Below are 15,892 nucleotides of genomic sequence, written 5' to 3' on the forward strand. Positions count from 1 at the left end.
ATTTGTATTAAGTATGACAAACAATAACTTCTGGTAAAAGTTTTATACAGAAAAGTTTAAAAAAAAAAAAAAAAGGAAAGAAAAAAAAGTAAGACCCCCAATTCAAACGAAGGAAAGCGACACAAATAAGCAAATTATACAAGAAATATAAGGGGCAAAAATTCAACCTCACCAGTAATCCGAGAGAGTAATATTTTAAACCTACTAAAAGCTAGCAGCAGAACAACTAACTGGAATTCTACCCCAGTGTGAGTAAAGTTGTGGTAACACCAACCCATTCGTTCACTGCCTAAACAGATCTAAGTTAATGCGGCCCTGGTGCAAAGCATCTTGGCAATTCCTACCAAAACGCGTAAGTACAGTCATATTCTCTACATGAGAGACTTCGCTCCTGAGTAAGTCCCTCATCAAGAGTAAAATTCAACCAGGGCACCTGGGTGGCACAGTCAGTCGAGCGTCGGACTTCGGCTCAGGTCATGATCTCTCGGTCCGTTAGTTCGAGCCCCACGTCAGGCTCCGTGCTGACAGCTCGGAGCCTGGAGCCTGGAGCCTGCTTCAGATTTTATGTGTCCTTCTCTCTCTGACCCTCCCCCGTTCATGCTCTGTCTCTCTGTCTCAAAAATAAATAAACATTTAAAAAAAAAAAAAGAGTAAAATTCAAAAGAAAAGCTTCACGCTTAAAAATGCCTTACTGCAGAACGATCACTGGCGAGCAACCCACACCCAGCTCTACGGGAGTGACTTATGACACAGAAACAAACCAAGAACACAGCTGTGTAATTTTAAATACTTGAGTAAAAAATGTCAATTGGCACGTACACCGACACCAATTAATATATCTTATAAAAGCACAGGAAAAGGAACAAGCGATAAAGAAAACAGTAACTAACATATTCAAATGAAGAATGTTTTTAATTACTTGATGCTGATACAGTAGCTTTTTAATTAAAAACGAGACAATCCCCTTTTGTGCCTTTCGAAGTTTCTTTTTTAAGCCGCATGCCTACACGATCCACCGAGCAGAGTAAATGTAAGCAAAACCGCGTGAGCAGGGACAAGTGGCGGAGCCGCAGCATCGGGACCCCGGGGAAGGCCGCTCTCGGTTCTTTCATAGCCCTGTACAATGCTGCTTGACCCGAATGCTACAAGGCAGCACTGTAAAGAAGCTGAAAGCACAAAGACAGCTCGTGGCGGCGCACGGGGCGAGCGCTTCTCGGCTGCCCGCTCTCTTCTCCCGGCCTCGGCGACTCCTCCGGATGCCTTCCCGGGGACTCCAGGCTCGATGGGGCTGCTGTCTACCCTGCCTACAACCCACCCACCCCCCCCCCCCCCCGCCCCCTGCTGCCCCATCACCAGGACTTCTCACTGCCTTCCTACCTTCCTACTTTCCCCTCAAAAGATGTGATTTTACTTTTACATAGTGGCAATATTTATCTTCACTGAGGAAAAAACATCAGTTAAGAGCAGTCTACACTTGAAGAGCTTTAACATGGCCAATGAAACTCCACCCCATACAACTATACTCAGGTACTGTGCGGACAAGACAGACGTTGTACACAGGGCTGAGGCCCACTTAGTAAGTTCTGTATTCTCCTCAGAGCATCTAAAGAAATCCAGGTCCCCTTACTTCATTAAGGGCACACATTCTTGCTATTGAGCCAATGTTGTTGGTGATGGTGATCAACGTTGCTCTGGCGAGGTCCTCTTTACTGACAGCCTCTCGCTTCTCCTTGCTTATCATGTTTCCAAAGCTGTGAAGGAAGAAAAAAAACATGCGGCCACTGAACCAAAAGGCAACACAGCCCAACGGAACTTGAATGTTACTCTACTAAGATAAATGCGACTTTTAGGGCGACACTGTTCAAATCTTCAAACCATTTATTACAAAATAACAGAGCATCTGTTCAAAGAGAAATGCAACTTGGAAGAAACCGCTCAAGCATTCTGAGTAAGTAAATGCCTTTCCCCACAGCTCCCAGTGACATCTAGCACTGATAACAGATCTTTGTACGTCCAGTTAGGACCTCATCAGATCCACTCTAAGGCGCCACTGTGCCTTCCACAGCCAGAGGACAGCTCCAGGGAGACACCTCTATTGGCGATTCGGTCCCAGCTGCGCAGCCATACCGATCAGCTGAATGGTCACGTTCGCAGCTCGGAAACTGCTTTATCAGAGTAAAGCAAAGTGGCGTCCCAGAGTCAACTACGGAAGAGTGTCAGATTTCCCTAGAAGACCAAGTACTTCAAAGTACTTGTAGAGCAGCACTGCTACATTAATAACCGATCAAAACACAAACCCAATCAGAAAAGCAAGTGATTAACAGTGCACAAAAGCTGCAAACTCAAACATAAAATGTGCAGCATTTACAAAGTCCCTGAAATTAGCACATAAGCACATATATATGTGGGCCTTTACTATCATTTTAAAAAATCACGTGTGGGTGCCTGGGTGGCTCAGTCGGTTAAGTGCGGTTCGTGAGTTCAAGCCCCACATTGGGCTCTATGCTGACAGCTCAGAGCCTAGAGCCTGCTTCGGATCCTGTGTCTCCTTCTCTCTCTGCCCCTCCCCCACTCATACTCTCACTCTCTCTCAAAATACAATAAACATTAAAAAAAAATTTTAATGTGTCCCAATACAAAAAAACAAGTGTTCTAAATAGCTGAAAATAAAATTTTTACAGAATTCCATTTACCATGGCATCAAAGAGAATAAAATGCTTCGAAATCTATTTAACAAAAGAAGTGTAACAACCGTACACTGAAAACTACAAATATAACTTTGGCGAAAGAAAGCAAAACTCCAGGGGACGCCTGGGTGGCTCAGTCAGTTAGGCATCTAACTCTTGATTTCAGCTCAGGTCATGATCTCACACTTTGTGAGATCAAGCCTTGCATCTGGCTCTGCACTCACAGTGGGATTCTCTCTCCCCCTCTCTCTGCCCCTCCCCTCAAAACAAAATAAACATTAAAACGAAAAAAAAAAAAAAGTAAAATTCTAAATAAATGGAAAGACATTTTATCTTGGATCAGAAGACTTGATAATGTTAAGATGGCAATACCCTCCAACATGACCTACAAATTCAACAGGATCCCTATCAAAATCCTAAATGCCTTTTTTGCAGCCACTGACAAGGTGATGGTAAAATTCACATGGAGGGGCTCCTGGGTGGTTTAGTTGGTTGAGCATCCAACTTCAGCTCACGTCATGATCTTGCAGTTCACCAGTTCAAACCCCACATCCAGCTCTGTGCTGACAACTCAGAGCCTAGAGCCTAGAGCCTGCTTCGGATTCTGTGTCTCCCTCTCTCTCTCTCTCTGCCCCTCCCCTGCTCATGCTCTCTCTCTTTCTCTAAATAAAAACATTAAAATTTTTTTTAATTCACATGGAAATTCAAACTACTGATTCATGCTACCACATGGATGAACCCTGAAAACATGCTACGTGAAAAGAAGCCAGTCACAAAAATCTCATAATAGGACACCATTTATATGAAGTGTCCAGAACAAGCAAATCTACAGACAGAAAACATATGAGTGTTTACCAAGGACTGAGGTAGAGGAAATGGGAAGTGACAGCTAATGGATAGAAGGTTTCTTTCTGGGATGATGAAAATGTACTGAAATTAGACTATGGTGATGACTGCAAAATTCTGTAAATATACTTGAAACCACTAAATTTTACACTTTAAACAGGTGACATTACAGTATGTAAATTATAGCTGGATAAAACCGTTTAAAAGGAAAAAGATACATCCAATATTTAGTATCTTATTCCTGTCTTTCTCAGAACACACACGCCCCCTTACCTGGATGCCACAGCCCAGCCCGGCAGTCCAAACCTCTCATAGTCCCCTCCATAAATGTCTCGAACTAGTTTATCCACTTTGGTGCTATCTCCACGAGATGCCATTTCCAGAGCCTCTTCAAAAGTGCTGCAGCCGGTGAGAAGACAGCAGAGACCAAAAAAAGTTCCTCCTCCAAGACTGATTAAAAACAAACAACACAGTATTAGAACATTTTAAAAATAAGAACGGGAAGGTAATTATTTATGAACTGAAAATTGTATCCGTACATCAACTCACTCTTGCCCTAACCCAATCCTGCAGATGCCACTGGCAGACAAGACTGCAGAAAGATAAACTCAGGGCACCTGATACATACCTTGAAGGTACATACTCACGTGAGCCAAAAACAGTGAGGCAAAACACTGGGCTCACCTCCCTGCCTGCACCCCCAGTGCAGTATGGGCATCTGCTGAGTGTCAGGAGCTTTGGGCGCAGATCTGCCCGCCACACACCCAGGCCACGCTAACACCTCCTCCCTTTGTCTCTCTAAACCCCCTGTCATCCTGGCTCATCAGTCCCCCACCCCGCAAAGAACTCCTCCATTAACGGTTTTCTCCCCCCAAATTACTCCTCTCATTCTTTAATTCACACCTGTTAAAAAACCTTGTTTATCCCAAACCCCAGCTCCTTGTTTTGCATCTAACGATCTCTAATCCTTAAACCACAGCATATTCACTCTTGCCTGCCACTCACTTCTCCACCCCTTTCGGCTTACCCTCCTCCAATCATGTTTCTGTTGCTCAGTACCTCACCTTCTAGATCTCAGATCATCCCGTGGGTGTGTGAGTGTGAGTGTGTGCATGTTCACACGTATGTATAAAATCCAGGCCAAGTTTCAAAGCTGGGATCTTGCCTTGTCTTCTCCTTATAGATGCTAACTAGTAGCTTTGGTAACTTTATGGTATATGCACATCATATACTATCTGAGGGCAGGGACTGTGGGCTTCAACGAATCTGCCAATGAAATATTTTACCGAACTATGATAATGAAATATTGAACAATACAGATTAAAGTCAAGAAATCAGAATTTTCAAAGAGAAATGATATTTGTTTGCATAATTCCAGAAAAAAACCACTTTTCACATTTTTTTTTTTTTTTACTTTTCACATAATTTTAACACATTCTTAAAGGTGTACTTATATGCAATACCTGAAAACTCAGTTTTAGCTCATCACAATATCAAGAACAATGACCTTTATATAAAAGACCTACCTGGTACCCGTGACCCGCTTGTAATTATCTTTGGAATATACTGCTAAAATGCTAACCCCAGAGCCAATGTTCACCAGAAGCAGAGGGTATGGATTTTTCAAATCAAATGGTAACTTCTGACATTTCTCAGCATCAGCAGGGTTTTCAAAGTAATAGCACTGTGACCGTCCATTGAATCCAACTGAGTCAATGTATAAAATTCCTTTTATTAAACAATCTAGTTCATCAAGTTTGCAAAGCTGAAGGTCACCTATCTGTAATGAAATAAAAATACATTCAGACTTTCTAACAAGCCAAAAATAAAAACTCTGCTTAATAAGGCACCCTTCTACATTAAACAAACCATAGAAGTGCTCACAGATGTGTACTATTCGTACATATGATTTACAGAACAAAGCTGGAGACAAAAAACATAGGGACGATCTGATTAGACAGACCCAAATACACTCCACCTACAAACCACTGCAGCAGCTAGAGAAATGTGCCCAAAACCCAAGCAGAAAACAAGATATCTACTCACAGGGACCATGAGTCAGGAGCACAGGTGAGATCACCGCCCTATTAGAAAGCCAACTCCAAGAAATTCAAGTGACTCAAACACCTGGTGACACAAGGCAGGAGCCACAAGGACTCAGACATCTACCCTCTGAACAACCGTCTTCGAAGCTGTAGAACAGTATCAAACTAGGCCTCACTTTGTTATTAATAAACAGACGTCAAAGGGCTGCAAAGTATATAATTAGAAGGTAATAAGGTTTTTCACTATCTAAAACCAAATACAGGGCACCTGGGTGGCTCAGTCGGACACGTGTCTGACTTCAGCTCAGGTCATGATCTCACAGTTCCTGAGTTCAAGCCCCTCATCAGGCTCTGGGCTGACAGCTGAGAGCCTGGAGCCTGCTTTGGATTCTCCCTCTCTCTGCCCCTCCCCACTCACACTCTGTCTCTCTCTCAAAAATAAACTTTTTTTTTTTAATTTTTAAATGAATAAAAAATAAACCAACTATAGTCCCTGGAGGATGAGAAGATTTTAGCAGTATCAAAATTCCCAAGTGTTACCAATGTAATCCACTTAAATAACAGAATGATTATTATTCATATTAGAAAGCAATGTACAGGATCAATTAAGAACGAAAAGGATCTTCAGTAATTAAGAACTGAGGTGGGAAGAACTCCAAGACATGCTGTCAGTCAAAAAAGCAAGTTGAGAAACACTTCATAATACGTGACCCTAACTAACTTGCCTATGTGTAAAGCCAAGTTTACATGCACCTGTGTGTGTCATACAGTCATGCAGAGAACACTAAAAAGATACATAAACTTCTAACAGTGGTGACTCTGGAGAGATGGCATAAAGAAACATCTCCACTTGGGGCACCTGCGTGGTTCAGTCAGTTAAGCATCTGACTTTTACTCAGGTCATGATCTCCAGGTTCATGAGTTCGAGCTCTGTGTCAGGCTCTGTGCTGACAGCTCAGAGCCTGGAGCCTGCTTCTGATTCTGTATCTCCCTCTCTCTCTGCCCCTCCCCTGCTTGATCTCTCTCTCTCTCTCTCAAAAATAAACATTAAAAAAAACTCCCCACTTTACTTCCTGAACTTCTAACCCACGTGAATGTTTGCAAGCACATACACTCCACATATTTGAGTGACAAAGGTAAAAACTGCCTCCTAACCCCCTTACAGCACCTACTTCTGTTTACAAGTGGGTCCAGCCCTGCAAGTCCTCCCCATTTAAGTCAACTCTCACTTGATTACATTTCTACTCAATTTATTCTGATCCACAGCAAAGAGGGAAATTAACAGGTAACTTCATCTTAATCCTTAATCCCTAAGTAAGAATATTAAATTACTCCTCTGACCAAACCCAAGCCCTTGAAGTATTCATCACTGTCCCTATGGCACCTGTTCATGCCCTCTCTACTGAGATGAATTCAAAACCAACTTCCTGCATGTGAATCTGAATTTCCTCTTCTGTATCTCCTTTTCTGTATTTTCATTTCATTTCATCATTTTACACTGGTGGCCTAGTGGAGCCCAAACAGTTGGTCTCCTTTTTCCTTCTAGTTTTTTTTTTCCTTTTCCTTTCTAGAATTCCTGTCATCCTGAGTGTCCTGCTAATTCCTAATGAATCCCAGCCCCTAAGTGATAGTTAGACGAATAAATGCATAGCTAATTTCACTAATGCAAGGTATTCATAACATAATGTGTTACACCAACAAGCAAACCCAGTATGTTAAGAAATTTGATTCACATTAAAAGTCAACAAAGTAGGGACACCTAGGTGGCTCAGTCAGTTAAGCGTCCAACTCTTGATTTCAGCTCAGGTCATGATTTCAGTCATGAGATTGGTTGTGAGATAGAGGCCCATATCGGGCTCCACACTGAGCGTGGAGCCTGCTTAAGATTCTCTCCCTCTGCCCCTCTCCCCGGCTTGCACTCTCTCTCTCTCAAATTTAAAAAAAAAAAAAAAGGCAACAAAATAAACTCAGTATTTTAAAAAAACATTCCACTGTGGTTTATTAAATACTAGTTACTCTTAATGCACAAAGAGCATTTGATAGGCATTTCATTTTCCTATAATTTTCAAGGACAGCACTGCTGCATTCAAATGAGAAACCCGAAAGCCTAAGAACTGATTTCTAAGGTCTAAAATTCACTTTGCACCGTCCCCTTGAATTACCATACAATGCTGAACCTCTGGAAACAGCCTGAATGGTTTTCAAATATGTTCCAAAGGGCATCTATACAGGGTCCTGCAAAAAGTTTTCTCCTTTACCCATCAGTTATGATCCAGAGTCCACTATGAGGTTTCCACAAAGGAAGGGAACCGTCTCTACTCCAACTAAACTTCCTCTTTCCTCACTGCTGGAAGAGAAACCACTAAAAACCAACCACCAAAAGAAATTCAGGCAAAGAATATTAAAACTTGATAAAAATTCATGTCAATTCTATATTAGGATTATGGTCAGTAACAGGAGGAAGTCAGGAGAAAGAAGACAAAGAAAGAGGATGTCACAAACCACACATTGACACATGGAGAAAAAAAGAAAGGTAAAACAACAAAGGCAAAGGCAGAATCTCTAGAATAACATTCTCATTAGTGGCATTAAAAACACAATCACTGGGAATGCCTGGGTGGCTCAGTTAAGTGTCTTTCAGCTCAGGTCATGATGTCATAGTCCATGAGTTCGAGCCCCTCATCAGGCTCTGTGCTGACAGCTCAGAACCTAGAGCCTACTTTGGATTTTGTGTCTCCCTCTCTCTGCCCCTCCCCTGCTCACCCCTGTCTCTCTCTTTCTCTCTCTCAAAAAGTAAATAAACACACAAAAATTTTTTTTTTTAAAAACCATAGACACTGAAGATATTTTCAATCTATTCTGACCCTGAAAGTCAGAGTTTTGGCCAATTCACTTGTCTACTCTCCCACCTAACCCCACAACCACATCCACCCTCAATGGACCTAGCCTCAAGGCCTTGCACACAGTGTTACTAAATGAAAACAAAGTCAGACACCCACTGGCACTCCCCCAGCATCCAGACATGATTCAGAGACACATATAACAAGAGTGCAGAACAGTACACATCAGAAGGCATTTGGGGAGAGAAGGCTCTGCTGTTAACCATTTCAGACTAGCCCTGAGACCAAGAGGCCACTGCTTTGGACCAGCGTTCCTTGTTTTTTTAATAGTAACCTTGCCAGGAAACAATTGAGGGGGACAAGAGAAATTATGTGGTAGACAAAATTGGAAACAATTTTTTTTTTGAGAGAGAGAGAGAGGGCACAAGTGAGTAAGGGGAAGAGAGAGAGAGAGAGAGAAACAGGGCTCACCCAAAGCAGGGCTCATGTTCACTCGATGCAGGGCACAAACTCACCAGAAGTAAGACTCAAGCTCACTCAATGTGGGACTTGAACTCATGAACCGTAAGATCATGACCTTAGCCCAAATCAGATGCTTAACGACTGAGTCACCCAGGCGCCCCTGGAAGAAATTTTATGACATGAAATGACATTTTTTTTTTAAATTTTTTTTTGTTTTTAAAGGAGGCTCCATGCCCAATGTGGGGCTTGAACTCACGACCCTGAAATCAAGAGTCACATATTACACCAACTGAGCCAGCCAGGTGCCCCAAAATTATTTTTCCAATCTCATTGCTCAAGATTTTTAACATTTTTTATTTTAGAAAAAGACAGTGTGAGTGACCGGGGGAGAAGGGCAGAAGGCAAGAGGGGGAGGGGGAGAGAGACAGAGAGAACAAGAATCCCAAACAGGCTCCACACTCAGCACAGAGCCTGACACAGGACTTGATCCCACGATGCTGGGATTGTGATCTGAGCCTAAATCAATGGTGAAAAGCTCAACCAACTGAGCCACTCAGGTGCCCCAAGATTTTTTTTAATAGTAATTTCTATACCCAACATGGGGCTCAAACTCATGACCCCAAGATCAAGAGTCACTCTTCCAAATGAGCCAGCCAGATGCCCCTCATAGTTTCAGACCTAATGACCTGTTCCTCGTAGGTAGTTCCTCAGACTGCTTATCACAGCTTATTATAATCTCTAGATGGCAACTCCAGACTACGACTCGATTTACATCTCTCTAATCTTAATTGGGTGAAAACTCAAGTTCCATTAGAAATGGAAATGATTCCACCACTTGCTACTGGTATTATTTTTAACGATCAGATTACCATAAATTGTATGTAAGCTAAAAAAAATACATACTGTGAGAAAATCCTGCTCAAATTTGTACGCTCCACCTCCAGTGGCACAAAAGACAGTGTGAAGACTCGAGAAGTTTTTATCTCTGCCCATCTGAATAAAAGCAGGCATGTCATGAGTGGGAAAGCGTATAAAGTGCAGATTGCCCTTGCGTCCACACAGAGTCAGGTCCTTCAGCTCCAGGTGCACATCCCGAATACCTGTGGACCCATAAGCCACATTGGAGGTCAGGTACTTCCGAATGCTTTTAAGACTTTCCACCTCTTCTTCTTCTTCTTCAGCAGTGATGTCTTTGGGTTCAAAATAAACCAGCTTAACCAGGGTTCCACCAATATCCAAGCCAAACCATGGAAAAACTAAATGGGAAAAAAAAAAAAAGTCAGAACAACTTTTTTTTTTCTGAAAACTAAACACATACGTACTAGATTAGCAATTTATTCATACCCTGAGGTTTCCAAGGACTAGAGAAACAAAAAGGGCGTTGGGAAAAGAAACAGGATTCTGTCTGATCTGGAAAATATCTTTAAAAAAAAAAGTCACTGACACAAAAACAGACACTCAGATCAGTGGAACAGAACAGAGAACCCAAAAATGGACCCACAAACGTATGGCCAACTAATCTCTGACAAAGCAGGAAAGAGTATCCAACGGAATAAAGACAGTCTCTTCAGCAAATACTGCTGGGAAAACTGGACAGCAACAGGCAGAAAAATGAGCCTGGACCATTTTCTTACACCATACACAAAAATAAACTCAAAATGGATGAAAGACCTAAATGTAAGACAGGAAGCCATCAAAATCCTCGAGGAGAAAACAGGCAAAAACCTCTATGACCTTGGCCACAGCAACTTTCTTACTCAACACGTCTCCGGAGGCAAGGGAAACAAAAGCAAAAATGCACTATTGGGACCTCATCAAAATAAAAAGCTTCTGCACAATGGGCACCTGGGTGGCTCAGTCGGTTGAGCATCCGACTTCGGCTCAGGTCATGATCTCGTGGTCTGCGAGTTCGAGCCCCATGTCGGGCTCTGTGCTGACAGCTCAGAGCCTGAAGCCTGTTTCTGATTCTGTGTCTCCCTCTCTCTCTCTGCCCCTCCCCTGCTCATGCTCTCTCAAAATGCTCGAAAATAAAAATAAACATTAAAAAAAAAATTTTTTTTTTTTTTTTAAAAAGCTTCTACACAGGGAAGGAAACAATCAGCAAAACTAAAAGGCAACCAACAGAATGGGAGAAGATATTTGCAAACAACATATCAGATAAAGGGTTAATATCCAAAATCTATAAAGAACTTATCACACAAACTCAACGCCCAAAAAACAAATAATCCAGTGAAGAAATGGGCAAAAGACATGAATAGACACTTCTCCAAAGAAGACATCCAGATGGCAACAGACACATGAAAACATGCTCACAACATCACTCATCATCAGGGAAATAACAAATCAAAACCACAATGAGATACCACCTTACACCTGTCAGAATGGCTAACATTAACAACTCAGGCAACAACAGATGTTGGCGAGGATGCGGAGAGAGAGGATCTCTTTTGCACTGCTGGTGGGAATGCAAACTGGTGCAGCCACTCTGGAAAACAGTATGGAGGTTCCTCAAAAAATTAAAAATAGAACTACCCTATGACTCAGCAATTGCACTACTAGGCATTTATCCAAGGGATACAGGTGTGCTGTTTCAAAGGGGCACATGCACCCCAATGTTTATAGCAGCACTATCAACAATAGCCAAAGTATGGAAAGAGCCCAAATGTCCATCGATGGATGAATGGATAAAGAAGATGTGGTGTGTGTGTGTGTGTGTGTGTGTGTGTGTATACACATACATGTATATGTATACACACACACACAATCTTCTTTATCTTTTATGTATATAAATGTGTATATATATGTATATATACACATATCTTTATGTGTGTGTATATATATATACATACACACACACACACACACACACACACACACACACACACACACTGGAGTATTACTCAGCAATCAAAAAGAATGAAATCCTGCCATTTGCAACTACGTGGATGGAACTAGAGGGTATTACGCTAAGTGAAATTAATCAGTCAGAGAAAGACAAGTATCATATGGCTTCACTCATACAAAGAATTTAAGATACAAAACTGATGAACATAAGGGAAGGGAAGCAAAAATAATATAAAAACAGGGAAGGGGACAAAACATTAAGAGACTCTTAAATATGGAGAACAGAGGGTTACTGAAGGGTATGGGGGGGAGTGGGCAAAATGAGTAAGGGGCATTAAGGAATCTACTCCTGAAAACATTGTTGCACTGTATGCTAACTTGGATGTAAATTTAAAAAAATAAAAATAAAAAACATATTTTTAAAAATGTATTATTTCAAAAAAAGTCACAAAGATCAGGAAGAAAAACATCAAAATATTGAGTCAACCCAGCCCTCTTGCACAAATAAGCCCAAACTACACAATGAAATATTAAAAAACAACAAAATGACTACCCATGAATCTCAACTTTGAAAAAAAGAAAAAAAAAGATTGAGAATGAAAATCTACATCCTTCCTCTTGGCTCAAAGAAGAAATGTTGAAACTTTTCAGAGCTCTGGTTTAGTATGCAAACTAGATATAGAGGAAATTCCCAACCTTATGTAACATGTAAGCTCCAGTGGTCAATTTCTCAAAACCTGATGTCCCTAAAATAAAAGGTTTCAAAGGACTTTATGGTAACATATTTTAGAGTTAATATCTGTTCCCAAAAAAATCCTTCCCAAAAAATAGCTTCAGGAGATCAGATCAAAATGGACTGCACAGACTGCCTTGCCCTCCTAGCTTAGATCACAGAAATGACTAAAGATACAGATTTATTGATGTATTATTTTCCAAAATAATTCCGGGAAACAAGAAACGATAGGATCAGCAAAACTAAGTTGATAAGGGCAGTAACTGTCCAGAACCCTAAAAAGAAGAATGCTATAAAAAAAAAAAAAAAAAAAAAAAAAAAAACTGGGAATAAACAAACTGCCTGGGTGGCTTCGTTAGCTGGGCATCCAACTCATGATCCCAGGGATTAAGCCCCTCTTTGGGTCTGCACTGAGGAGGGAGCCTGCTTGAGATTCTCTCTCTCTTTCCCTCTGCCCCTCTCCCCCACTCAAGCTCTCAATTTCTCTCTAAAATAAATAAATAAATAAAATAAAAATTGGGAGCAGCTATGAAGGCTGGGAGAGTACACGGGTGCTCCATCAAGCTGTACATAGGAGTGGCTGCCATGGAGAAACAGGGACAGGCTCTGGTGGTCATGGGTGATCTGGTGGGGAATGCATCTGGTGCAACTGAACAGACCAACCACTTCCCTCTACTGAGAACCACTCCCCACACCTCCACCCCTCCAGAGGCAAAGTCTTCATTAAACACAAGCACTTCATGGGGCGCCTGGGTGGCGCAGTCGGTTAAGCGTCCGACTTCAGCCAGGTCACGATCTCGCGGTCCGTGAGTTCGAGCCCCGCGTCGGGCTCTGGGCTGATGGCCCGGAGCCTGGAGCCTGTTTCCAATTCTGTGTCTCCCTCTCTCTCTGCCCCTCCCCCGTTCATGCTGTGTCTCTCTCTGTCCCAAAAATAAATAAAAAACGTTGAAAAAAAAGAAAAATTTAAAAAAAAAAAAAAACACAAGCACTTCAGCCAAAGACTCAGAATGGCACCCACCCAAGTAGCTACTATCACCCCAGAAGAAATGAGGAGACATGTATCTGGACATACATCCCTACAATCCACCTTCAGAAACTGGTAAAGAGATACTGCATCCACTGACAGAAAAGCAATCCTCAAAATAGAGATGATCACTTCACAAATTAGAATCACCAAAAGGGATATCTACACCACAAAAACGAGAAACTAAACATCTTTAGAAAGAGTTTCAGAAACAAACAGGAGACTTAAAAAGAATCATAATTATCCTCAGGGGTAAAATAAGAAGAAACTAAGAAATGATTGCCATCTGTGGTTGTAACTGCACGAATCCACACATAAAATTATACAGAACTAAATACGTACACACAAAAGAGTTTTTGTATAATTGGTTAGGCCTAAGTCAAGTCTGTGAACTGTATCAGTGTTAATTTCTTAGTTGGGGGTTGTGAAGCTTTGGAAACCAAAAAAAGAGGGAAGGGGACAAACTAGTATACACTTGACAGAGATCAGTCTCAAAAACAGGCTGAGTAAAAGAAGCCTCACACAAAGGCTACATGCTATATGATTCCACGCATATGAAACTCCAGGAAATGCAAAGCAATCATTTCTGCATTTGATAGGAAGTAGACTGTAGGCTGGGGGAGGAAGTGGAGGGAAGGACTATAGGAGCAGAAGAAAACTTTCTGTATTAACCCAAACCTTTTTTTAAAATATAGATGTAATTTATTGTCAAGTTAGTTAGCTAACATACAGTGTATACGGTGTGCTCTTGGCTTCGGGAGTAGATTCCCATGATTTATCACTTACATACAACACCCAGTGCTCATACCAACAAGTGTCCTCCTCAATGCCCATCACTCATTTTCCCCACCCCCCAGCCTCCCCACACCCTTCCAGCCTCAGTTTGTTCTCTGTATTTAAAAGTCTCTTATGGTTTGCCTCCCTCTGTTTGTAACTATTCATGTATTTTTTTCTTTCCCTTCCCCCATGGCCTTCTGTTAAGTTTCTGAACTTCCACGAATGAGTGAAAACATGATATTTGTCTTCCTCTGACTTATTTCACTTAGCAAAATGTCCTCCAGTTCCATCCACATTGTTGCAAATGGCAAGGTTTCATTCCTTTTCACTGTGGAGTAGTATTCCATTGCGGGGGGGAAAGGGGGGGCACATCTTTATCCCTTCATCAGTTGATAGACATTTGGTAGTAACCCAAATCTTGATTGTTGGAGGTGAAGGGAGAGCTCCATGGGTGTGTCTATATATCTGTCAAAATGCATGGAACTATACACTTTAAATAGATGCAGTTGCTTGTATGTAAATTGTTCCTCAATAAAGAGTTTTATAAAATAAGAAAAAGGAAAAAATCTATTTCCAAAATAAAGCTCAAAAGATGTATTTAACAGCAAAATAGGCAAAGAAAAAAATGGAAAACAAAACTAAGAAATTCTCCCCAAATCCTCTCAGGTATGAAGGAAAAGTAGATATATATAGAAATACAGAACCATAACTTCTGTGAGTCCCAGAAACTTCCTGGGGAAGGCAGAGGAGGAAAAGACATAAATCATCAGGTTCACTAAGTGTCAAGCAGAACCAATTAGTGGCAAACAGACAGACAGACTTAGACACATTCTATTGAAATGTCAAGAAATCCTAAACACTTCCAAAGACAAAAGCATATTCCTACAAAGATACATAAATCACATAAAGGTGGAAATGGATTTTTCATCAGCGACATAGATGCTAGAAGATAATGGAGCACTAGCTTCAAAGTTATAAGGAAAAAGACTTTGAAACATATCCAGCCAAATCAGCTTTCAAGGAGGAGTGCAAAAGAAATTTTCACACATGAAAGAGCTCAATGTTTACTACTCAAAGACCTTCTCTGAAAAGAAAGAAAAAAAAAAAAAAAGGACCTTCTCTGAAATAATTAGTAAATGCCTTCCAATATAATTTTAAAAGCATCCAAATATGAGCTTTAAGAAACAATGATCAGCAAAGGAAACAATACATGTGACTTTCTGAAAAATCAGCAATCTGGAACTAAAATATATGATTTCAACATAGGAAGCTGAAAAGGGAAGTGAGAGACAAGTGAAGCAAACAGTAGCTCTGTCTTGATAGGGAAAAGAAGATACAAATTCTGATTAATTCTAAATAAGGAGAAAAAAGTGATAGTTTAAATACATCAAAAATGTACAGGTAACTCTAGAAGAAAAGAAAATGAACATATGACCTCCAAACAACTATGGAAACAAATCAGTTCAAAAACAAAGAAAAAAAATATGGCAAACACAAAACAAAAAAAGACAGGAATGAACACAAATACATCAGTAATCACTAATAGGTCAAATTACCCTTCTACAGAAGAAATTTGATTATATGCTTATATATTATATATACATTTAAGATAATACAAGTAGACTGAGGTAAAT

The 15,892-nt window shown here is 40.9% G+C and overlaps 1 protein-coding gene across 2 annotated transcripts in view; it reads right to left on the reverse strand.

Annotated features, from left to right (window-relative positions):
- The window catches only part of PANK2 (pantothenate kinase 2), a 31,483-nt gene that overhangs the window by 4,362 nt on the left and 11,229 nt on the right, over nucleotides 1-15,892 (reverse strand). Inside the window, exons 2-5 of one of the 2 annotated variants that reach the window (XM_078444236.1) lie at nucleotides 9,784-10,136; nucleotides 5,060-5,313; nucleotides 3,807-3,983; nucleotides 1,628-1,751 (exon numbers count right to left, since the gene is read on the reverse strand). In XM_078444236.1, the coding sequence (XP_078300362.1) occupies nucleotides 1,628-1,751; nucleotides 3,807-3,983; nucleotides 5,060-5,313; nucleotides 9,784-10,136 (908 nt within the window). Of the gene's footprint in view, nucleotides 1-1,627; nucleotides 1,752-3,806; nucleotides 3,984-5,059; nucleotides 5,314-9,783; nucleotides 10,137-15,892 lie in introns of those variants that run through there. The other variant, XM_060613333.3, reaches the window with a different exon arrangement.

The sequence above is a fragment of the Panthera onca genome, chromosome A3, assembly GCF_046562875.1.
Source record: "Panthera onca isolate mPanOnc1 chromosome A3, mPanOnc1 haplotype 2, whole genome shotgun sequence".
In the NCBI taxonomy this organism is placed as follows: domain Eukaryota; kingdom Metazoa; phylum Chordata; class Mammalia; order Carnivora; family Felidae; genus Panthera; species Panthera onca.